This window comes from Lutra lutra, chromosome 18 (genome assembly GCF_902655055.1).
Source record: "Lutra lutra chromosome 18, mLutLut1.2, whole genome shotgun sequence".
Classification (NCBI taxonomy): domain Eukaryota; kingdom Metazoa; phylum Chordata; class Mammalia; order Carnivora; family Mustelidae; genus Lutra; species Lutra lutra.
Genome location: NC_062295.1, coordinates 10048868 through 10073477, shown reverse-complemented (window position 1 = coordinate 10073477; position 24610 = coordinate 10048868). Strand labels below are relative to the sequence as shown.

The 24610-nt window shown below is 55.2% G+C and overlaps 1 protein-coding gene across 2 annotated transcripts in view; it reads right to left on the bottom strand.

Moving 5' to 3' along the window:
• SNX29 (sorting nexin 29) overlaps positions 1-24610 on the bottom strand; it is a 479895-nt gene that overhangs the window by 17271 nt on the left and 438014 nt on the right. The window contains exons 20-23 of one of the 2 annotated variants that reach the window (XM_047712612.1): positions 23352-23491; positions 10501-10505; positions 6050-6052; positions 2711-2748 (exon numbers count right to left, since the gene is read on the bottom strand). In XM_047712612.1, the coding sequence (XP_047568568.1) occupies positions 2726-2748; positions 6050-6052; positions 10501-10505; positions 23352-23491 (171 nt within the window). In that variant the 3' untranslated portion in view covers positions 2711-2725. Of the gene's footprint in view, positions 1-2710; positions 2749-6049; positions 6053-10500; positions 10506-23351; positions 23492-24610 lie in introns of those variants that run through there. The other variant, XM_047712611.1, reaches the window with a different exon arrangement.

The following is a 24610-nucleotide window of genomic DNA, read 5'->3' as shown; positions in this document are numbered from 1 at the left end:
CGGCTGTGTGGGGTCTAGAAGACACCAACACGAAGCAGGGTGAGGGGGCCTGGCACATAGACATTCAAATGGCAAATACGATGATGCAAATCGTTAAGTGATGGTTTCTTGGGGAAAGAACAGATGGAAAATCCTGGGGAAGAATTTTGACCTTGTTTTTAAACATAAAGCCAAAGGCTGTGATTAATACTCAACTCCAAGTGAGGCTGTAAGTTCTAGGACTTTCCATGATCACTTGCCCCTCTGGGCCCATCTTTCCTTCCCCTATCCTCTCTCTGCTCCATGTTGGAACACCTGCCCAGGGGCCCTTATGTGGTCCACCTCCCTCCTTCAGGGACGTCTGTCCTGTCCCCCTGCCTACAGTTAGAAGCACCTGTTCAATTTTCTGCCATCCCCGACCCCCGGCCAAAGCAAACCGCCAGGAGAGTAGGGCCGCCCCTGGCTGCCTGGTGAGCCTCCTGAAGGCACACAAGTCAGAGGGGAGACAAACGGCACGCACCTGTCCCCATCCCCTGGGAGCCAGATCGTGACAGTGTGGGCCAGAAGTGCCTCACCTGCCCCAGAGACACAGAGAGATGAGGAACCAGGCCCAAGGCCGTGAGGGAAGACGACAAGGGACAGGAGTGTCACAGGAGTAAGACCACTGCTGGAGACAAATCTCGGCCCTGGACAGGCGACCTCCCCTTCCCCTCCCCCAATCTTCAGTCACTTCTTCAGTTCACTCGTGGGAGAGAAGCAAATTGAGCCGAGGCCCTGCGGTGCGGCTGGTACCCGGCCTCATCCTCAGACCTTGCCTCACTGAGGAAGTGGGAGACAGCAAATGGCCTGCTCTTCCATGGAGTGACAGAGGGACCTGGGCCAGGCTCCTCAGCCTACTGTGCCTTCATCTGAGAGCAGGCTCTGACCCTTTAAGGTAGGAAAGGAATCAGCCCATTTTACAGATGAGAAGATGGAGGGTCAGCGAGGACCCACCATGCGCGTAGCAGAGCTGAAACTGACGCCCGCGTCCATCTGGGTGCAGCTCCTTTGCTCCCCACTTGGTCTTCCCTGTTCAGACCGTTCCTCTGGCAGCACCAAGGCCACAGCACCAGCCAAACACAGCTCCAGGGAGAGCAGCCACCAGCCTGGTCCAGATCCCAGACCTGACACCTGCTGAGGGACCCCAGCGCGAGTCATTCCTGCAACCGGGGCTTCCGGTTCCTCATCTCGCAGATGGGGATTACAAAGCCTCATGCCCTCTGTGAGAGCAAGCAGAGCAGCTGGCCCCGTGAGCAGCCAGGACAGGTGCACGCTAGCCTCACTGTCCCGTCCAGCAGCAGCCCCCAGCCCCCGTTCTGCATGCTCGGTGCAGGAACCCCGACCCCAGTGGACTTTCTAGGTCAGGCATGAAAGGAGTGGATTTCTCTGTGCTCAGGTGTCCCTGCCCGCACCCCCTCACCCCAACCCCGCAGAGCAGGCATAACAGTACAGCCACGATGCTGCAGGGCCTGATGCAACATGACAGGCCTCCCCGCTGCTGGGGTGGCCCTTGGGAAGGGCAGCAGCAGCTAAAATGGGTGGGCCTGGACTCAGCAGGCACGAGGTCTGCCTGGGAATCTCAGCAGGTCACTTCCTCTCTGGGTCCACAACCTGCTCCCCTATCCATCAGGAACAACGGTAGCTACCTCTCTGGGTTGGGGACCAGAGCCGTCCTATCACGTGGTTCCCCTGGTTTCACAGGTCAGGGCAGAGGGCCCTTGCTAACTGGCAGCCAGGGGGACCACGATCACTGCTGGAATGACTTGGTGAGCACCACACATGCGGTCCGTCTTCAGCCCCAACCCCGCTCCCACAGAAGAGGTGGCCCGAGCCTGGGCTCCAAGCACATGCAGGCTGCCATCCCCTCTGGGCTGAGCGGACAGGGGTGGCACGGCTGTGGCGGCAGCAGGGAAGGTGCAGCCAGGCCTGGCCCATGTCCACCACAGCGGGCCCCCGAGGGAGGAGCGTTCTGCGTGCTTGGTCCACATGGCTGAGGGGAAGCCGCCACCTCCAGGGAGCCCGCCAAACTGGTGCACCAGCCCACATGTAGCCCTTTCCTCTCACCCACCACAAGCCCTAGCCCTGCCCCTGCTCCAGGTGGGGCTGTGGGGAGGGTCCCAGAGCTCCCAAGCGCAGCACACCCATTTTGGAGGTGGGGAACTGAGGCTCAGGGTGGGCACATGGGGCTCCATCTCCCTGCTGCAAAGGCCAGCCTTCCCTTTAGCCTGGAGCCGTCTTCCCTGCTGCTGCCTGGTCTCAGCCAAGCCCAGGGCTCTCTGCCTGACATCAGGGGGTCTGGGGGAGCACAACACCTGTGGCAGAAGGTGCCTGGGGTTTGGCTGGGGGAGAGACGTTTCATGGGGTCATGTGGCCCCCGAGAGCCGGTGCTGGTGGCACCACCTCGCCTTACTGACACCGTTGCCACCCTTCCAGAACCAAGGGTACTGATCTGACAAGGACAGGAGGACTCCAGGCTGAGGCCGACCAAGCTCCTTGCAGAGGTGACCAAAGACGAGGCGGGTGGAAGGAGCGGTGCGTGGCCCTCGTGCTACACTTCCAATACTCCAAGAAGCATCTGCTGGAGGCTGCCGCCTCCTCGAGAGGGTCAGAGATGGCCCCTGCATGGATCCTGGACAGTAAGAGCTGTGGGCCATGGTCAGAGAGGACCGAGGAAGTGAGGAAGGTTCCCAGAGCCCCGAGAAGGCGGTCAGCATCCTGTTCCAGGAGAGGCTCTCAGAGCCTTGTGGACGGACTTCAGAGGCTGTTTCCTGGCCAAAGTGCCTCCATCTCTGTTCGTCGGCCCTCCTGGCTGGCACACACCCTCCCAGGGCTTCCACGCTGGGAGTCCTCTCGGATCTCCTGACTCTCCCTCCTTCGTTTCCTCTGCTGTTCCCTCTCAGGACAGCTTCTACAAGGTGGGTAGATCAGGCTCTGTGCCCTTCTCTGTCCTCACTCCCCAGGCACCTGGCCCAGGCTCCTGGCCTTAAGACCGGCCAACTCATGGGGACTCCGACTGGCCTAGTCCCAGCCCAGACCTCCAGCCTGAAGGCCAGGCTCTTCGGCTCAGGGCCCCTCCCGCTTTCTGCCGGCATGTGTGACCAGCAGCTCCGCGGCAGCATATCCAAGGCCACCTCTGGCTTCCCCCACTGCCCTGGGCCGTGCCCCCTTTATAAATAGTAACTGTCTCGTTCCTGTTCCTCATACTGACCACAGGAGCACCATCCCGACTCCTCTGTCCATGCCCACATGGACTCTGCGGCACACCTGTCCACGCGACATCCAGAGTACATCTGGAATCAGACCCACACCGACCCAGCCACACTCTCCTCCCACCTCGTGACATTATCCTCCACCTGCCCTCTCTGCTTCCTTCCCAGTCCCTGACCCTCCAACACAGCTCTTCCCTCTGATGGTAGCAGCCGCAGTCTTCCCTTGGCTACAGTGCCCTCTGGGATAGGACCACTCTCCTCGCCGCCCCTGCCAACTTCCCCTCCTCTGCTCTGCCTCCCTCGCTGCCTCGGCTACACTGGCTTCCTGCTCTTTCTCAAGTGGGCTGAGCCAGCTCTGCCCCCGGACCTTTGCACTTGCTGCTTCCCCTATCCGACACATCCCTCCGGTCTCCACACACTGTGCCACACTATCCCGGTGGCGTTTCCCAGGCATCAACAACCCCTGCTTGGCCCCTCCCCCCCCCACCCCCCCCAGAGGGTATCATTTGCTCTTTCATTTTTCTCCACAGCAACCACCGTCTGCCATGCACACATTTACTTGCTCGTTTAATGTCTGTCTCCTCCAGCAGAACTTCCAGAAGGCACAGACTCTATTCACTGCTGAATAAATGCAACCACCATCCAAAATTATGCCCAGCACATAGTAGGTGCACAGCACGTACCTGCCGCGGGGGGTGGGCGGAGGGACTGAGGACTGTCCCTCGGTCCCGCCCCAGATGACGCCGCGGTGCCTGTCCCTGGGCTGCCGACAGAGCCGGGGGAGAACCGCCTGAGCCTGATCACACTTTTTCGTGCTTAGACTCATTTTAATCTTTATTTTTATGTATTTTGAAAGCAATCCTAATCATTTATATTTAAAATTTCCTTTTAAAAATGTACATACGTAGAAGGTAGGTCCTTAAATGTCTCTAATTTCCTCATCGTGTTTTTAGTTTTCCAGTCACAACAGCTTTAATTGCAGTGGTTCTGTGTGGAGGAAGAAATACTCTCTGTTCTAGCTGTTTATAACGATCAGTCTGTACTGTGTTATGCTGCTTGGGTTGAACAAAGCGTGGAGGGGAACAGCGTTTGTCCGCTGTAGCGCTGAGCACCTAGTCTGTGCCCAGCGGCTCCATATTCCCTGCGTCCTTCCCCACTGCCACGCTGTGGGCCTGGGGGATGAGCTCCTTTCTCTGCCAGAAGAACTAGCAGGGGCAGAGAAGAGAACATCTCATCCCTGAGCTTAGAGACAGACTGCGAACCTGAACCCGGAGATTTCCTGCTCCCCACAGTGCACACTGAGTGTCTGGATGTCCCCACCAAAGCTTAGGTCCTGCCCTTAGCTGCCAGACTCCTCCCGACATCTGGGACGCTCAGGCTCCCCCGAGACTCATCCCTTCCCCAGCCCCTTAAGGTGCTCGCAGACCACCCACCTCTGCTTCCAGGCAACCCGAGTCTGGAGAGCCGAACCCGAGGAGCCCCATATCCTGCTGAGACTGCAGGAGCAGGAAGCACGAGGGGACAGCCCGGCGGACTGGCCGAGGACCTGCCTGGCTCAGCGGACAGCGGGCTCCCTGCCAGCTGCAGGCCACACAGAGCGGGGGCCCCACATCCAATGAGGACACCTGCCAAAGAGCCCTGTGCACTGACTGGAGAAAAGAGCTTACCCTTCTCTAGGTGTGGGGCTCGTGGCTTGCTGTGATGCTGGCTGTCCCAGGGGACCAGCCCACAAGACCCCCTCCCCCGTAGTGTCAGCACGAGACAGAGCCCTTCACTCACGGCTCCTCTTGTCCCCCAGCCAAGCCTCCCAGCTGAGCTGCAAGTTCCCTAGGGCCACAGGCTGCTGGTTTTGTCTTCCCAGAGCCTGGCACGGTGCCTGGGGCCTGCAAGGTGAGAGGAGGCACAACAAGTATTTTTTTAAATGAAGGAATGCACCTCAAAAGCAGGGAACCACAAGTCTCATTTTCACTCTGGCACCTTTGGCACGGCTGTACTAATACACAAGAGAAAAAGACTTTAAATCAAAAAAGTTACAAGAGACAAAGAAGAATGTTATATATTAAAGGTTTAATACAGCAGAAAGATCAGACAATTATAAGCACTTACTTGCCACTAACTGTCCATCAAAATATATGATGCAACATGGACAGAACTGAAAGGAAGAACGGTTCTGGGATTACAGCTGAAGACTTAGCTACCTGATCCTAATAATGCCCAGAACCAGCAGAGAGAGGTAAGGGAATCGAGGACCTAACAAACCAGACACACGCAGAACACTCCACCCAACGACAGTGTACGCGTGACTGTCCTGTGCCCAGGGGACACCTTCCAGGATAGGCCATGTGTCAGGCCACAAAACAGGTCTCAACAGATTTAAAAAAAGTATCTTCTCTGACTGCAACAGGATGAAGTTAGAAATCATTAACAGAAGGAAAGCTGGGAAATTCACCTCTTTGCGGAAATTAACATCACTATTCAACAACCAACAGATCAAAGAAGAAATCGCAGGGGAAATTAGAAAATACTTCAAGCCGAACGAAAATGAACACACACCAGATGAAAACCAACGGGATCCAGTGAAACCAGTGCTAAGGGGGAAATTTCTAGCTGTAAATGCTTACCTTAAGAAAACTCTAAAATCAACGACCTAACTTTATACCATAAGGAGCTACAAAAAGAACAAACTGAACCCAAAGTGAGCGGGAGGAAGGACATGAGAGAGAGGAGAGAGAAAACAGAACGGAGAAGCAAGAGAGAGAATGAATGAAACCAGAAGCCGGCTCTCTGAAAAGATGAGCAGACTGATGAACCTTTAGCTTGACGGACTAAGGAATACAAGACTCAAATTATTAAAATCAGAAGTGAAAATGGGGATGTTATTACAGAATCTACAGAAAGGAGAAAGAATCACGAGGACGCTGTGAACGAGTGTACACCGTAAGTTGGGTGACCTTCATGAGAAGGACCAGTTCTTAGAAACCCCAAACCTACCAAGACTGAATCCAAGACACAGAAAATCTCAGGAGGCTTGTAACTAGTAAGGGGCCTGAGTCTGGGATCAAAAGTCTTCTGACAGAAGAAAGGCCCGCATCCGATGGCCTCACTGGTGAATCCTACCAAACATTTACAGAAGTCATGACCATCCTTCTCAAACTTTTCCCAAAAATCTGAGAAGGGCATCCATCCTGACTCATTCTATGAGGCCAACATTGCCCTGGTACCAGGCCAAAGACACAACAAGAAAACTATAAGCCCCAAATCCCTGACGGACACAGGTGTCAAATCCCCCAGCAAAATTCTGGAAAACCAAAATCAAGAGCGTATTAAAAGGATCATTCAGGGTGACCAAGTGGGATTTATTCCTGGACTGCAAGGATGGTTCAACATGTCAAAATCACTGTGCCGATGTTGCCAGAATGAAAGGGGGGTGGGGGGAGAGATCCTCTCAAGAGATGCAGAAAAAGGACTCCACAAAATTCAATGCTTTTACCATAAAAACACCCTTGCTCCCCTGGCTTCTGGAGCACGACCCTGGGCCTGGCCACGAGGCAGGCACCTTGCAGCATGTGTCCCACTTAATCCTCCTGGCAACCCCAAAAGGAGGGAATGACATTGTGCCCATTTGATAGAGGAGGTAACTGAGACCCAGAGTAAGGTCCCCAGGTTCACACCCCTGCTAAGCAACAGAACCAGGACTTGGACCATCCCTGGACCCACACCCACGAGGTAGACAACAGTAATCACAGAAGTGGCCACCGAAGACGGGAGGGAGTGTGTATCAGGTTTCCCGCGGGCCAGGCACTGGTCTCGGGGCAATCCTCACTGCCACCCAACAAGGCCTCCGCTACCGTAAACTGCACACGACAGACCAGGAATCCGAGTCCGGAAGAGGTGAAGTAACTTGTTCAAAGTCTGATGGCTAGTTAGGGTCCCCAGGCCCGTGGTCACAGGCCGATACTGTCTGCCAAGGTGGGAACCAACCTCCGTCTTTAACTCCAGTCTGAATTACAAAGCTGTCCTTCCCCATACTGACCGCACAGGAGGACGTGGTTGCGACCTGTGTAGTGCAGAGGTTGTTGGCAAGCTTTCTCCGTTAAGAGCCACACGGTAAATATTTTAGGTTTTAAGGGTTACACAGGCTCAGCAGCTACCGAACTCTGCTGTTGCCAAGTAAAAGCAGATACAGACAGCGCGTAACGGATGGGCATGGCTGTGTTCCAATTAAGCTTTATTTAAATAAGGAGCAAGCCAGGTCTGCCGCCCAGGCTGTAATCTGTGGATTTCCTACTTTAGACAATAATGGGGCCACTTTTGAACCGTCCAATCTCTTTTCTTTGGAGGCTACAAGCTGGGTAAGGGCCAGTCTGGGCTCAGAGAACAGAAGGAAGCAGCCTGATCTTTGCTTTATGTATGTATGGACTCTAGAGGAAAGGGGCTCCTCAGTCTGTTTCAAAACAAGCTTCTCCAAAAATCCCCTGCTGGCAAAGGCTCGTCACCTGCTCCAACTGGGAACTGAGCACTTCTCTCTCAAAACAGTCTCCAGGAGGGCAAGGTCTCGCTCAAGGTCGTAGATGAGTCCATGAGCCCTGGCAGGGAAGGTCCCAGTGGGAAGAGGACGGTGCACTGGCTGTGTTACAGTGGGCTGACCCCCCGCGTGCAGGGGGAGCCCCCTCCTTAGAAGGCTACAGGTCGTCCATGTTTAACGGGATCCGCGCGGCAAGCCAGTTACTCACTGGAACTCCATGAAGCCATCTTCATGGGACCACCTCCTTGTCATCTCCCCCTTCTTGTTCTGCTCATTTTTATTTCTCTGAAGGCTACGGAGCATCTGCACTTAGGAACTCTTACGGGGAGTGGGGGAGAGTGCGCCTGGGCCCCGGAGTCTCCGAGCTGGCTACTGAAACCCAGTTCGGATGCTTCCTAGCTGTGTGAGCTTGGGCAAGTGGCTCACCTCCTCTGAGCTTCTGTCTCCTCTGTAAATAGTACCCACAGAAGAGGGCAGTGGGGATATCTAACAGCTGTTGACTGATGGGCCAGGGACCGTCCGCACACGTCACACCAGGATTATTCCCTGAGGAACCATCTGTTGTGACCTTCCCCACGGTCTGGATTTCTGAGCCCGACGGACACCCCTTGCTACAACTAATCCTTGGGACTCGTGCAGCTCTGAAATTCTTCACAAGGAATGCAAAGGGGTTCATTACGGCCCTTCCCTCCGAAGCTGTGGGCATCTCACCAAGGAGGGCTTGCGGCATTCCCCGGCGTGAGGCCCTGGTGTGGAGAAGAGCCGGAGCTCTGGAATCTGGGCTCTGCCACTCCTCAGCTGTGTGACCCAGAGTGAGTCAATCCACCTCTCTGGACTTGGTTTTCTGGGCGCCATCGGAAGGCTGGTGAGGATCATTATAGACAAGGCTCTCTTAAGAGTTGTCGGGACAAATCAATGGGCTCTGTCATGAGCCACCGACCCCGGGATCTGACACAGAATGAGGAATGGCAGAGGACAAAACAGAGCCGGCTGAATGACGGAATCCCTTAATGGAATATCTCGGGACTGAGTTCTGTGCTACAGAGCTCCCCACATAAAAAGTCCGTCGAGGGGCGCCTGGGTGGCTCAGTGGGGTAAGCTGCTGCCTTCAGCTCAGGTCATGATCTCGGGGTCCTGGGATCGAGCCCCACATCGGGCTCTCTGCTCAACAGGGAGCCTGCTTCCCTCTCTCTCTCTCTCCCTCTGCCTGCCTCTCTGCCTGCTTGTGATCTCTCTGTCAAATAAAATAAATAAAATCTTTAAAAAAAAAAAACAAAAAAGTCCGTCGAGGGCCCCGTGAGGGACTCAGCCTCTTCAAACAAGACGAGGCACCGCCTCCACAGTGACCACTCTCCCCCGTCTTTACAGTGACAACAACTCGTAAATGCTTCTTTTCAGCTTATGCTCGCTGAGATTCCACAAACCAGAGTCCCTCTTGACATACACAATGCTTCTGGGACCATCAGGGACTCCGACAGGTAGCACTCTGCATGCCTCTCAGGGGCCCTGATGGCTTACTAGGTGCCTTTGCCCCAAAGTTTGCCATTTAGCTAATGACTTATTTTCTAGAGGAGCGGGGAGAGGAGAGTGCTTACAAGCGTGGACTTTTGCCAGAGAAACCTGGGACTGAGACCTTTCTGGGCTCAAAGGCTGCCCCCCCAACACCACGCCTTCCAACAGCAGGAGCGCAGGGCTCAGCCCGCGTTCCACCAGCAGCTGTGGGACCCGCCAGCTCTGCCACCTTGGGCAAGTCCTTTCCTCCGTCTGGGCCCCAATTTTCCTCCAGGAAGTAGGAGCACAGACATGTCCCCCCTCTCAGAGCTGCCGACTCAGGAGGCTCTGTGTCTAAAATGCTAGTGGAAAGGCCTGATACACAGAGGAACCCAGGTGCCATGGGCTGTGGGTGAATCTAAAACAGTGGCTTAGGTTAGGGAACAGTCTGGAAGGGGGCAGGGCTGAAGCGAACTGGGGATCAGGTCTAGCTCTGTTTAACTGATTCAAGAAAAAAATAAAAGGAAAAGAAAACCAAAGTAGAATTGCAAACTTTTTTCAGATAAGCAAAGTTTCCTTAAATGGGTCAGAAAATGTCCCATCAGGGGCCATCCCTGTCGTGGGGAATCCACGGAAAATAGCTGTGGTTCAGGACAGTAAGCATTCACTGGGCATTCACCGGTCATCCAACATTTCCCAGCACTGGGCCTCATGCAGGGATCAAAGGGGAGGAGGCAGGGTTCCTGGCCCCTGGACAGTCACATTCGGGGGAGCAAGAAACACACATCCACATGTCAAGTCAGCACAGGGCCCTGGCTTCCGTCACAGAGGGACGCGCGGGTGGTGATGGGAATCCAGACAGGGATGTACGTTCCCATCTGAGGCCAGTGGTAATGAGCCGTCAGGAGCCAAAGGAGACTCCGTGAGTTCAGAGACGCAGCCAAGGTCTACACCCAGGAGAGGGCTTAAAAACAAAGACTTTGGGGCGCCTGGGTGGCTCAGTGGGTTAAGCCGCTGCCTTCGGCTCAGGTCGTGATCTCAGGGTCCTGGGATCGAGTCCCGTGTCGGGCTCTCTGCTCAGCGGGGAGCCTGCTTCCCTCTCTCTCTCTCTGCCTGCCTCTCTGTCTACTTGTGATCTCTCTCTGTCAAATAAATAAATAAATTAAAAAAAAAAAAAAAAAAAAACAACAAAGACTTTGGGGTCACGGCCCGCCCCCACGCCCCCAATCACATGATCTGGGTCTGAGAACCGGGCACCGTCACTCACAAGTCCATCAGCCTCTCTGAGCCTCAGTCTCGTCATCTATAAACATGCCTCGACACGGCAATTACTCTCATAGTGAGAATTATAGAAATTAGTGAGCTAATGCTGGCAGACAGTGCTCAAGAAATGCTGAGCAGCGTAATGACTGGCGATATCCATTCCTGAGCGTTCCCTTCCCACCTAACCCCTGTTCCCATAGCATATCCCTTGTTTGCATGCACAGCCAGCCAGCAATGCTTGCTGCAGGAGACACGGAACAAGGGATCCCAGGTCCGGGTAAGATGGCACCAATGCCGCCGCCACATGAGGTGAGGCACCATGTGGAGGATGCATGGGGCAGCTGCTAAGGGGCTCTGGAAAGGAAATTACTAGGCCGTTGGGGAAGAAAATCAGAACTGGATGCACCATCAAAACTGTAGTGAGTTTACTGCCATTCCCTCTAGGACCCTCCCGGAGTCAAGAGACTGACCCCCAGAATGGGCGGGATGGGACAGGGCTCCAGGTGAGCCCTCTGGTTCCGGCCAAAGAGCAGGAAAGCGGCACTGAATGCTGGATACAGCGGTGGGGAAGGGGAGCGGGTCTCTCGCGCCTAAGTCTGCAGCCGTCCTCAAGCACCCAGAACTCCAAGAAAGGGTGTGGTAAGAGAAGAGTCACCCCAACCATGTCCGCGTGCTAATCCCTGTTACTCGTAGGACAAGAAGGACTTTGCAGATGGCATTCATTTCCAGATTCAGGATGAGTGATGATCCCAGATTTTCTGGAGAAGCCCAAAGTGATCACAAGCGTCCTTGTAAGAGGGAGGCAGGAGGGCACAGTCACCGAGCAAACGCCAGAAGTGGTGCAAGGAGGGGCCCTGAAGCGACGGCTCTTGAAGCTGGAAGGGGCGAGGAAACAGATTCTGCCCAACAGCCCTGGGGAGAAGCCAGCCCTGCAGATACCTTGACTTTAGTGTCCCGAGACTGATCCCAGACTTCTGACCTCCAGGACCGCAAGAGGACAAATCTGTGGGTCTATGGTCACTAGTTTCAGCAGACACAGATGCTCACACAGGGGAGAATCTTCCTCTAGTGTCAGAAGCGCCGAGGTCCCAAGACAGTGGGGTAAATGCCCAGTGCTTTTTCCTTTCTGTGTCCTTTCCCCTCGGCTCTGGACACAGAGTCTGTTAACCTTGACCACACCCTCACCCCTTACAGGAAAGTTGACTCAAAATGGATCACAGATTTAAGTGTAAAATGATACAACTTTTAGAAGGAAACCAGAAAGAATCTTCATGACCCTGGTTTAGGCAAAGAGTTCTTATAACACCAAAAGCATAATGGAAAAACCAAAAAACTGGATTTTATCAAAATTAAAAAGATTTGTTACAAGACAAGGTTAAGAAATATGAAAAGAGGGGCGCCTGGGTGGCTCACTGGGTTAAGCCTCTGCCTTCGGCCCAGGTCATGATTCTGGGGTCCTGGGATCTGGCCCCGCATCGGGCTCTCGGCTCAGCGGGGAGCCTGCTTCCCTTCCCCTCTCTCTGCCTACTTGTGATCTCTGTCAAATAAATAAATAAAATTCTTAAAAAAAAATACAAAAAGACAAGCTACAGACTGGAAGGAATTACATACAAATGACCCATCTGACAAAGGGTTACACACGGAATATATTAAGAACCGTCAAAACTCAACAGAAAAAAAAAAAAAAAATCCCGATTTTAAAAAATGGACCGAAGACTTGCAGAGACCTTCCCCAGACAAAGATACTGGAGCAAGTCAGCACATGGAAAGGTGCTCCCAGCACCCGCTGGGAGGGCAATGCCCCCTCAGACCACGGCAAGACCCACACCTCCTGTTCAACGGCCGGTAGCACAAGCCCGCGAGCGGGCGGAGGGCCGGAACTCAGCCCCTCGGGAATGCACCCTCCTCTTCGGTACTGACCCCAAAGGAGCGAAAACCGTAGTTTACATTAGCTCGAAACTGTCAACAGCTGAGAACAGCCCAAGCGTCTCGTGAGCAGATCAAGTGTGTCACGTCCACATAGTGGGACGCTCGGCACTGGACGGACCAGACCGTCGGTGCGCCCAACCTGCACGTATCTCAAAGGAACAGCGAGGAGAGAAGGAAGCCAGTCTCCAGAGGTCACCGCATGAGTCCCCACAGAGGACGTTCTGGAAAAGACCCAGCCATTGTGATGGAGAAGAGATCGGAGGTGGCCAGGGCTTAGGGCCAGGGAGAGCGTGTGACCATGAAGGAACAGTATGAGGGAGAGTCTGGCAGTGATGCAACGGTCTGTGTCGGTGATGGGTGTGTGTGTGCGCTCGTGCGCTGGGAGCGCAAATGCATATGTGCGCTGAAATCACAGACTTTGGCTCTAAACAAAAAAGCTTTCACTGTATGCTGATTTTCTAAAAAAGTTTTTTTTTTTTTTTTTTTTGCAAAGTCAAGGCAAGCAGGACTCCAATCAATGCAGTGAAGATCCTAATGTGGTCCTTCCTGGAGCACAGTGGAGTGAGTCCCCCTGCTGGTTCATGGCCAGCCGGGGAGGTCACCCCTGGCCTCCTTCTACCTTCCCCCTCCTCAAAATCTCACAGTTGTGCATCCTGCACCCCCCCATCCCCCTCACGCACTGCCACCTCCTACCTAGAACAAGTTCTTCATCTGGGTTAGTTGCAAAAATGGCCCTGATTATCCACTGCTTTCTGCCTTGCCCTTCGCCCTGCGCCTCTGCAGGGCCTTCCCGCTGACCCTGGCCTCCGGGTGGGGAATGCCGTGGCCAAGGGCTGTCAGCCCACAGGACGCAGTCAGGGTCTGGAAAGTGCTACGGGGGTTGGGCTTTCCCTGTTCTGGCTCAGAACCTCCCCGGCCCCCGCTGTCCCATTATTCCCAGGCGAGGCCATCCTGGACCAGCCGCCAGCCAGCTGATCCGCAGATGTGGAAGCAAACGTGGCCCCGATCAGCTGGTCTCCTGGCCCATCGCCCAGCGCGCCAGGCTCACTGAGCGCCACCAGGGGACCGTGGGGGGTTCGCCACGCAGCATCCCCACGGCCGCAGATCCGGGCTACCTCACCCAATGGTCTCCATCCCCAGGCATCCCTCACAGACCTCCCCAACGAGTGTGGGCAGAGCGCGGGGAGCAGCGCGCTGGCCCACTGAGGACGGGGACGGCGGCCTGACCGCACTTGTGCGACGAGACAGCGGGGCGGGGGCTGGGCCGAGAGCTGCCGTCTCGCCTCGCCCGTATCTGAGAACTTCTAATACTTGTTATTTCTTCACTAACCCTAAAATAGGACGGAGGTTATTGTGCCCAAAATAACCTAATCTGCTTCCCTTGCTCCACACTGAATTTTCAGATGCTCCAGTGTTTAAAAATAAAAGACAGGAAGGAGGACAGGCGACTGTAACACTATCCGAGCCGCCAACTGAAATCATTTTGGGGACGGAAGTGAGAGTCTGAACAAAGGATTAAGTGAAACGCGACCACAGCTAAAATAAGTCCCCTCGGAGAAGCCCCTACTGGGCGAAACCGAATGGAATCCTCTTGCCAAACCCTCGAGGTCTGTGCTGCTGGCCCCGGTGCACAGGTGGGGAAACTGAGGCATGCAGCAGTCACGGGCACAAGCCCGCTAGGCAGTACCGCTGACACGTGAACCGGGACTGACTGATCCGAGCTCCTGTTCTTTCTTGTTCATCCGGTGAGAAACTCCCAACAGAGCGCGGGCTTACCCTTCCGCCCATCAAACACACAGTCTACAGGACTGGAACGGTCCGCTGCTCTGGGGGAGGACGGCACTTGGCAGCTGGTCTCGGCGGTCTGGGGCTTGGTCACGGGGATGCCACCTTCATGCCAACAAGGACACAGAGCCTCAGCTCCTCAGATCAGCTCGACTGGTGTTTGCAAAGAAAGGCAGTGACTGTGGCGGGCAGACTCGGGCAGACCCACGCCGCCCCACACGCTCCGTGAGTGCGCTTGCTGGGTGCGCCTCGGAGAGCCCCGGAGCTCCGAGGCCTGCGCCGGTTCTAGGGGACGCACGCTTCGGCCACGTAGACCGCGCGAGGGGCTGACGCCGTGACGAGTCTTCCAGCAGCCACAGCCCAGAGCGCCACCTGTGCCCCCCACGTTCAGCGCGTCAGCCCCGTCCTGTTGACTCTCTGCATAGCCCTCTGAGGGAGCATCTCTTACCCTCCCATTTTACAGACTGGGAAATCGAGGCACAGAGTCCTTAAAATGCCTAATGCGAGACCACCCAGCTGGTAAACGGCCGGGCCACTGGGCCTCTGGGCCTGCAGCCGTTTCTCTTAACGATGATGCCGCTGTGCTCCTACCTTTAACGTGAAAGTCCTAAAACAAGGCGCATCCCAGACGCCAACAATATGCCCTGTTTCCTGGGGCATCGGTCATTTCTCAACCTGCCTTCCCAGAGAAAACCATCTGTGGCCTCATCACAGCGAGTTCTCTTGTGTAAAAAAGAGAAATAAAACAAGGAACTGTTCTTTGTCCATCCATGACCTGCTTTGCCCTCTGAGCGATGCTCGCTAAGCCAGCGGTCTGGGCGCTCTGGGGACAGTGTTCCTGGGGCCGAAGCAGGACACGGGTTCTCCCTTCCAGTCCAGCTGAACAGCCCGGGTCTATCAGATTCATGAAGGATGAGCAGGGGCTGCGGCCCGTGAGCGGGCCAGGGAGGAAGGACATGGCTGCTCGGCCTGAAACCCCTTGAGGCCAGTACGACTCGTGAACAAGAGCGGGTCCTTGAACTTCACAGGTGAACACAGACTTCCTTTGTGACCCTAATAACTGGTGTCCAGTCCCCCAGAATAGACACAAGTGCCCTCCCAGGACCCACAGTTCCTGGTGAGCTTCTAGAAGAAACCCCTCCTGACTGGCTGTGTCCCTTTTCCCGAGGTAAGCGCACACTGCCAGCAGAAACACAGCGACGACGAGGACAGACAGCCACAAAGAAGGTGGGGAAGACGGGCAGGTGTTCTGTTGGCAAGAGTCAAGCATACGGCTGGTGGCAGAGCCCTTCCTGGGGATCCAGAACCTGCCACCGGGGGGGAAGGCGGCTGCACTTGGAAGCTGGGCAGGCATCCCCTGCCTGTGGACTGTTCCAGTGGCCCATCCTGAGGGGACCTCCGTCAGGACAGTGGGGGCTGCTGTGTCCTGAGGGCCGGCTGTCAGAGTGACCCTGGTCAGGATGTGGCCATCATCGTCCCCTGGGATCAAAGGGCTGACCACCTCCTTCCACCCCGCGTCTCCTCGTGTGCCCCACAGGTCCGTCCTAGAAGCCTCCTGATACACAACGGGCCGCCCACGGCCACCACACAAAGGAGGTGAGAGCTAATTTTGAACTCAGATTTTATACTGAGCGCAGGGAGCCTGTCATCTGTAGAATTCGAAGATGTGGCCACCGGCCAGTGGACACACTAATAACCGCCCGGGAGAGCCGAGGCTGACCCTCTCAGGCGGGACCCACACCCCTCTCTGAGGTCGCACCTCGAGGGCATCATTCTCTTAAACGAGAGAAATTCTGCCTACCCAACTGGCGAAAGAGGGCGGGGCTTAGCCACATCTGTCAAAATTTGTAACCGCGCCTGCCCTCTGAGGCAGCGTGGCTTCTGAAAGTCAACCCTGCACACCCGCGTGCCGAAATGGGTCCCTACTGCATCACTCCGGGCAGCACTGCGGGAGGAGGAAAGCTCTGGAACCCTCTGAAGTGTTCCGAGAGGGCAGGGGTGGGATAAATCATGGAAGAGGCGGCACGGGGGATGCTACGTGGCTTTCACCAGGAATGAGGCAGCTCCAGTCAATGAAAGAGGCGAACCACGGAACACTGCACGGAATCTGGCTCTGCCTTACGGAAGTATGAACGGTTCCTACAAGATTGCGTAAGCAGCTTGACAAGGACCACGGGGCGGGGCGTGGGGGTGGGCACAGTACTCCGTCCAGTGACGTGTACTTCTTCATCTCCTAGCTTTCTGTAGCATTTCATTTTTTTAATACCATAAGTTTATCACTTCCTCCAAAACGTCTGCTCCCCAGACTCTCCTTCCCCCGTGCTTCCTTTCTGCTGGTAAAAATAGGGACACACGTACATGCTTACTACGCGCCGGGCACTGTTCTAAGGGCCTGACACACACGCGCTCCTGGCGCCCTCAGGCCCCCACCCCCGACTACATGGAGGCTACAAATACCTCCATTGTACAGATGAGCTCACGGAGGCCCGGGAGAGCTTGCAACTTGCTCAACACCACACAGCCTGTCAGTGGCACAGCTGGGACACAAACCGGGCAGTGGGCCACGGGACGAGCTCCTGTTGAATGAATGAATGAATGAAAGACATGTGGCCTGGTGATGTCATGCCCCACACGTGTTGGCCCCCGAGCCCAGGCCCATGTCCCAGTCATCTGTGTGATACCCCTGCCAACCTCTCTGCTGGCCCAGGGCCTGCCTACACAGAGGAGGCACTCGGTAAACGTGTGTTGACTTGAATACGGAGATGCTCCACACAGAGTCGACTCAGGGCACCTCTGCATCTGCCTAGCCTGGAGGGATGCTGGGCATGTCATCCAGAACTCTCCTACCTGACAGCCAGTCCTCAGACACATCGGGGTGTCGTCACTCCTCACCTGCCTTCACCACCCCGGCCAAGATGCCAACTCCTCCTGCCCAGACCCTACGGAAGCCTCACTACCCTCCCCTTTCCAATTTTATTCTCTGCCCCACATCTAGAGTGAAGCTTTCGAAAATGCAAACCAGGTCGTTATCACACCTCTGCTCTAAGCCCTTTAGCAGGTTCACAACTCATTTAGAATAAAGCTGAAAGTCATTGTTAGGGCCTCCAAGGCCCCTTGCGGTCTGGCTCTCTGGAGTTCTCAGCCCCATTCCCCTGCTTGCTCTGTTCTAGCCACTCTGGCCTTAATCTGACACATCCAATTTGCTCCGACCCCAGGGCCTTTGCATTTACTCTTCCCTCTAACTGCAAACCCTTCCCCCGGAAATCTGCAAGATCTTCCCTCAGGCCCCTGATCATCTGATGGAAAACAACACTGTGTGACTCTAGGCTCTGACTCTGCACTACCTTTTCTCAAACACCTTCATAGCAGATACATTTGTCTATTTTTCAACTTCCCTCCATAAAGGCAGAAGTTTGTTGTTTTAATCTTTTTCTGTTTTGTTCTCTTTATGACCCCATAATATCCTCTATTATGACCTATTATATCTCTATTATGGCCGCATAATATCTCTATTATGACTCAGTGCTTGCTGAGTACTTAGTAGGCGCTCTGTTTCAGTGACTCAAAGAAAATGTCTGCTGAATGCAGTGTCCTTGGACAGGGACGTTCTATGTATCCACTCAGCAGAGTGTTTGTCCTGCAGGTGTTCCCGGGTCCCCCAGTCTCTCTAGAACTCGTTAAAGCTGTACCATCCTCTTCCTCCTCCCTTTTCTCCTTCCTCTCTGAACGTGACTTCTCCCCAGTTCCCACCAAGCAGAAAGAGATGGCAGAGGAGGAACATGATTTCGGGGTGGGATGCCTGGAGGACACAGAGGCCATCTGAGTGTTAGAGCAGAGCAGCTGGTGGCCCTGTCACTTTCAGACAGAGGGACCTACTCCCCATCTCCTGGGGCCAGAGCATGGAGGATCGGAAGAGCCAGCACCCCAGGCCACCACTTCCTCTACCTCCCTTAACTGCAGCCCCGGAAGTGGCCCAGCTGGGCTAGAGGGGACCGGATGGCATTTAACCATCATCTCTCCAGCAGAGCGACAGGGTAGCAGGTGCGCCCAGGGAGGGGCCTCTGGTGATGAGCTTCCACGCAACGGGGAGCCTTCCTGTGGGACAGGCCTGACCCCTCCAGAAAAGCACGGCCACCCGCACCCGGGCCAGCCCCTCGGGCTCCCTGAAGACCCAGAGCTGAGCCACTGCGCCCGGTTTCCCCAGGGCAGGTCCCCAGCAGGGGAAGGAGGGACGGAGAGGCTGGCTTCAGGAATAATTCAGAATCACTTTAGGCAAAACACTTAAATTTTCCGAGCCTCCAGTGTTTTACTTGTAGGGATAGATGGGTGGATGGCTGGCTGTGTGAAGAGACAAACAGGGAAATGTCCCCGGGGTTTTATCAGGATTCTCTCCTCTTTCTCGTGAGTCTCATGATTAACAGCAGCCGTCACAGAGCAGATGCGGTGCTGCCGCTCTCATGTGCCCACAAGGAACACCCCCACGGGCCAGCGGCCCTGGTGCGACTCTTCCCTTTACCACACAAGACCAAATCCTTGCCCGAGGTCACCATCCTCCCCCGCTGAAGAGCCGGGGAATATCACGGACTCCAAACTCCCTGCCCTTAGTATTTGGCGATCAGCGATTTCAAACTCCTCTGCCTTCGAGGGCCCCCGAGCTGATGTACATCGTGAAGCCGGCCAAGGGCAGAGGCCAGACAGGGTGTTCGGAAAGGTGCCAGGCTGGGGATGCTCAACTCGCAAAGTCCCAGCTCTCAACCTGAGCCTCAGGCTCTCCCTGCTGGGGCACAGGCCGTGGTGTTTCCTCCCCGAGCTAAACCCCTGCTCACGGCCACTTGAATTTCAGCCAGAAATACGTGCAACGGCTTTATGAGTAAACGCAGCAGCAGATGGGGTGGGAGGTGGAGTGGGGCAATTTTTCTGCTGAAAATTCCATTGGAAATTTGTGCTGTGACCCACACTCTAACCGCAGCCTCGGCCCCCACAACTCTTCCTCTCCCCTTCAGGAAGAGCAGAACATGAGGCATTTCCCAGGGATGAATTACTCTGCAGAAAACATTTTAATGATGCGCTAAATGACAGCACAACAAATCATTTAAGCCTTCCCCGATTTTGTGGTCCAGGTCTGTGGAATGGATTTTTGGATTCCGAGCCTCCCTCATTAACGGACTTTCAAAAGAGCACCTGACATGGCCCGGGTGTCCGGGGTGACACCTGCCACGCTCCGCATCTTGGCGCCCACCTTTCCCTGACATGCGGGGAGGACGCAAACAACACGGGGCTCCGAAGGAGGCCGCTACGGGGGCCGCCCCTCATATGCTCACCATCTGGGGGACCCTCTGGCCCCCACCGGATGCACAGAGTTCAAAGTGGCAAAGAAGGGGGACCCGCTTTCTACTATCCTGCTTTCTGCCGGCATTCACGAGGCGGGCAGCGGCAGGCGGAGAGATTTGGAGAACGAATTCATCCAGCTGATTCTCCGGCTCTGGGGTTTGTGCAGATGGCAGAGTACCTGGAAGTCATGACGGCCCTCGCAGAATACAGCGAAATCCGGACACGTTAGAGAGAAACAACAACATAGCAACGTGCGTGCCAAGGCAGGCCCCGTTGGATACTGGACTCCAGGCTGCACAAGCCCCGAGGTTTTAAGGAAGACTGATGAAGGAAACGGGCCAACGCTATTCACTCGCTCCCATTCCCCTGCCCATCAGCCCTCTCCCTCCCAAGATGGAGCAGGACCGCCTTTCGGAAGTTCAGCAGTGCACCAGCTCACGGAACGCGCGTGGGAGCAGAGTGTGCGAGGAACGCATCGTGAGTGACAGTCCAGTCCCACGTCCGCCTCGACGGAGAAGCCATCTGAGTGGTGGCGAAGAGGCAGGACTGCGAACTCAAGCCTCCCGCGGGGGCCAGGCAGGTAACAGAAGCGAGTGTGTGACGTCAACAGCCCAGCGCTGACAGCCAGGGCAGGGGAGGCTCGCCCAGAGTCCGGAAGACGACGGGCGCGGGGGTCTCCACGAGGGCGGGCCGGCACTGCTCGACTCCAGCCAAGTGAGGCTGAGCGGGCTGGGCTGGGCTGGGGATCCGTCTGCCCCAGCTGCCACAACCAAACTCCACTGACTGGGGAGCTTAAGCAACAGACGCTGATTTCTCACTGTTCTGGAGCGACAAGTCCAAGATCAAAGGGCTGGCAGACTGGGTTCCAGGTGAAGGCTCTCTTCCTGGCTCGTAAATGTTGCCTTTCGCTGTGTCCTCATACGGCGGAGAGAGAGAGGAGTCTAGTACCTCCCCTCCTCCTCCTCTTATGGGGCACTAACCCCATCCTGGCCCCCTGATAACTTCCTCCAAACCTAATGACCTCCTCAAAGCCCTACCTCCGAATGCAATCAAACTGGGGCTAGGGCTGCAGCACAGGAATTCTGGGAGGATAGAAGGGTTCAGCCCGTAACAGGACATGACCGATTCTGACACCTCGACTTCTTTCCTGACACCATCTAATATTTTAATGTTGGTGTCGCGTCAATGTAGACACACAGGTAACAAAAGCCCACTGCGCTGGTCAAATGAAACAGCTCAGAGGGGCAGGCGTGGTCCACAGGCTGCAGGTTTGTCCCGAAACATGGGGTATGGCGCCAGACAGCCCGGGCTCCCCATGCGCTGGCTGGCTAGTCCTGGGGTCACGAGGAAACCTCTCTGGGCCTCACTTCCCTCAGCACTTCCAAGGGGGACCTCGTCAAACTGCCAGGTTACCGGCAAGTTTATAAGTTTCCTCCTGAGAGGTTCTCAGGGAGAGTGGATGAGATCAAGGAGGGGAACAGGCAGCTGGTGCCTGTGTGAGCGCTCAGGAAACGGAAGGGACAGGCGGCGGGGCCGTCCTTCGTCAACAAGCCCACCTCCGTTCAGTAGCCGAAGGGGGTTTCTCGAGTCTTGAATCGGCATTTGAAAGAACTGAGGAAATGTGCCAAGATTTATAAGAATAATTACACTTTGTGGGGTTTGTTTCCTGAGCTAAGAGAGTTGTGGTTTTTGTTTTGTTTTGTTGTTGTTGTTTTTTTTTAACTAGAAATTTCTCAGGGCGAGCTCTCAAGCAGAAGGCCAGACGCCGCTTTCTACGGGCACACACAAACAGGAAATTCCCACGTGGAGAGCCACCGGCACGGGCGCACTTGGCCAGTGTCGGCTTCCACTGCCCCAAAATGAACCAATGGGCAGACTCTGACCCGCAATCCCAACTCAATAAAGACGGAGGAGGCCGGGGCAGCATCACATGGACGGCGAGGAGAAGCCGAAGGACCGAAATGCCTAATCCCAGGCGGGGTCTAGACTAGTGTTTACTCAAACGCCTGCTGTCAATGGTGTGTCATGGGCTACAGTCTCTTACTGAAATTCTTTGTATTTTTTTTAAAGCCTGTGACATCAAACCCTACGTTCTCTGTGCTGATTAGGCATAAAAGGTTTCTCCCTCTGCTCCGGTGAATGGAAACTGGCACGGCTGAGCTCGCCCCACACTGAGATGCATGTACAGTTTCCACCATCCCACGGGCCACTGTTTGGCAAACACTCAGCCAGAGACGCCGGGGCTGCACGCACCCAGCAGGAAGGACACCAGCTTGCTGTGAGCAGTCTTCCTTCTCAGATCAGGATCTTAACACTGACTCTGACTCGGTTTTCATCAGAAAATTTAGCCCAAACTCACAGGACTCAGTGACAGGTTAATCTCCAACACCATCCCAGCCAGGAGGCTGCCACAGAAGAATGGGAGCTCCCCGCCTCCCCACCGGTGAGCTATTACACCGCTTCTGAAACACCAAAGCCAAGGCCCGAGCATCACAAGGGAATGAGAGAAAAATGCAGTTTCCCATCCAATGCATGCAGGAAACAAAGGTGCCTTTTGCCGGAGGCAGAATATAGGCTTTGTCTTCTCACAAAAGCCCTGAAAACAATTAGAAAAACAAAAGCAAGCTGCAAGCATTAAGGGGGCCAGTCAGGCCAACTCTGTCTGGTTGGGAGTTCAAGTGTGACCCAAAGGCGTGCCCCAGGACAGAAGCAAAGCTCCAGGCCTGAAGTGAGAGCATCACTGGTCCCGAGGACAGGCCCCCAAGCCCTGACCTACCGAGGCCGCGAGCTAGACTACAAAGAAACTCTGATTTACCCCGACCCATCACACAGACCCAGACCAGCGCTTCTCAACTAAGGGATCCACAGGTTTGCCATACGGGATTTTCCATCTCGTGTTTCCATATGATGCTAATGTTCTAGAAACGATATGATTATGTTCTATAGAATCTGAAGGCTCAACGAAAAACCAGTCTGCTCCGTCACCTCGGTCCCGATCCCAGGGTGTAAGCGGGTCAGGCTAAAGACAGACTTAACAGCACAGAGCAGACTCATCGGTAATCAGCCAGTGATGCCACGTGACGACCGCCTGCCCCCAGGTGCGGCACAGATGTTCCCAGCAACTGGAGCGGAGAAGAGGGAGCGGAGAAGAGGGAGCGGAGAAGAGGACACCCGGGCGCCACACGGGGCGAGCGGAAAGAACGTGCCGTGTGCCACTGGGAGCAAAGCTTTGGCTTCAGATGTGCTGACAATTCAGAAGCGTCATGATTTAGTAAGTGCTTCACACGTCAACAACGCCTTCCACTTTCTTTCCAATTTCATGAGATAGAAGAACAAGAAATTTATACCCGATTTTAAGTTAGGTCACAGTTACATTATTTTCATATTAACATGACTTAAATCAGTGCCAGTGGGAGTCCGAGAATGTCTCCTTGCATCCGTTACCCACCGAAGCAACAGCGACGGACCTATTTGGTTCTGGAACATTCTGTGAGCTGCAGAGAAAATTAGTCTCTCCTTTGATCAGAAGGCATGAAGCAGAAAACCGCACCGGCCTAATTTAGTTGCAGACCTCAGCTCAACCACACTCGAATGCAGACGCGCGGTCTCCAAGCCCTTCCTGCAGTCTGCAATACCGTGGCCCATGGCTCCGGGAGCACCTAGGCCCCAGCGTGGCGAGGACACACATCCCCACACACACGCATGCACGCACACACACGCACACGCACACACCTCGCTGGCCGCCACAGAGGAGGGGAAGGAGGAAGCGCCAACGGAGGGCCCGCGCAAACTGTACTTACACAAAAAAGGGCATGAGCTGCACGAGGGTCTCCTTCTTGGGGCTGGCGGCGAACTCGGGGGCCACCTGGATGACCTTGTTCATGACACTGCGCAGGTAATTCTGGAGCTGCTTCCTCCGCTCCTCCACAAACTTGGCATCCTGAGAAAACACACACATGCCGGCATGCTCAGGTGTGCTCTCTTCGCCCGTCCAAAAACAGCCCAAGAAGACCCAGCAGTCAGTCACCACCGGGCAGCAAGCTAATGTGTACGGAGCGACCGCCACGTGCAGACGGTGCCTAAGGCTTCCCCTGGGCGATCACGCTGAGCACCAGGGAAGGTGTTCATGATATTCCTACTAAGAAGGGCCCAGCGGGTCCCTACGACCACCTACGGTGTGCCCATGAATGAATGAAGTCTTACCACTGTGGCTGTTATGCATGAGCACCTACCACATGGTGATGGGGCCTGGGGACCAAACCATGAACCCAACGCTCACTGCTGTGTCGCTGGCAGAGGTCACAGGCCAGAGTGGGATGCACCAATATACCTGTGACCACACAGGCCCAGGTAATTGTCCGTCCCACTAAATGCCACCTTCCAGAGACAGTGCTTAATTTGCCAACGTGGGAATTTTCCGAAATCTGAATCAGTCGCCGCTATTTAAGAAAGGTTTTATTGGTAAACTGTGCCTTCTCTTACAACACTAGGCTACGTGGCTGCAGGGGGCCACATCCCACTGTGGCTGGGCAACAGGGCTCCAGTGGCAGGCACGGGTCCCCAGGTCCATGCAGTCTCTCCAGCCCTCCGGGCTCAGTGCACCTGACTGTCCTCGCTCCCACTCCCCAACCCAGCCCCGAGTCCTCTTGCCTCTCGGCACTGTAGCGCCGGCCTCCCACATGTGCCTGCTGGGCACTAGGACTTGGACCTGTGTGACGATCTACTGTCCCCAGGTCGACATCCCTAAGAATTTTGAAATGAGAGTCCCCACCACTTCTGGAGCCCACCCTGCTCATTCCCATCTGTGCTGGGGGCCCTGGCTTACCACGCAGAAACCCTGGCCAGCACTGGGAGAGATGGGAAACTCAGAGCCACGTGGGGGTAAGGGAAGAGTAGAGAGAGGGCAGGAGGGGGAACGGGGTCATCCGTCCTCATGAGAACACCAGAGGAGACACACTCTGACTCATGTTACATGACAGAGGAAGGGAGCGGCATGTAGAGAGGGTCTGGGAAGCGTGGGCATGAATGAGGTCCCACAGATGGAATGGGCTACTCCCCC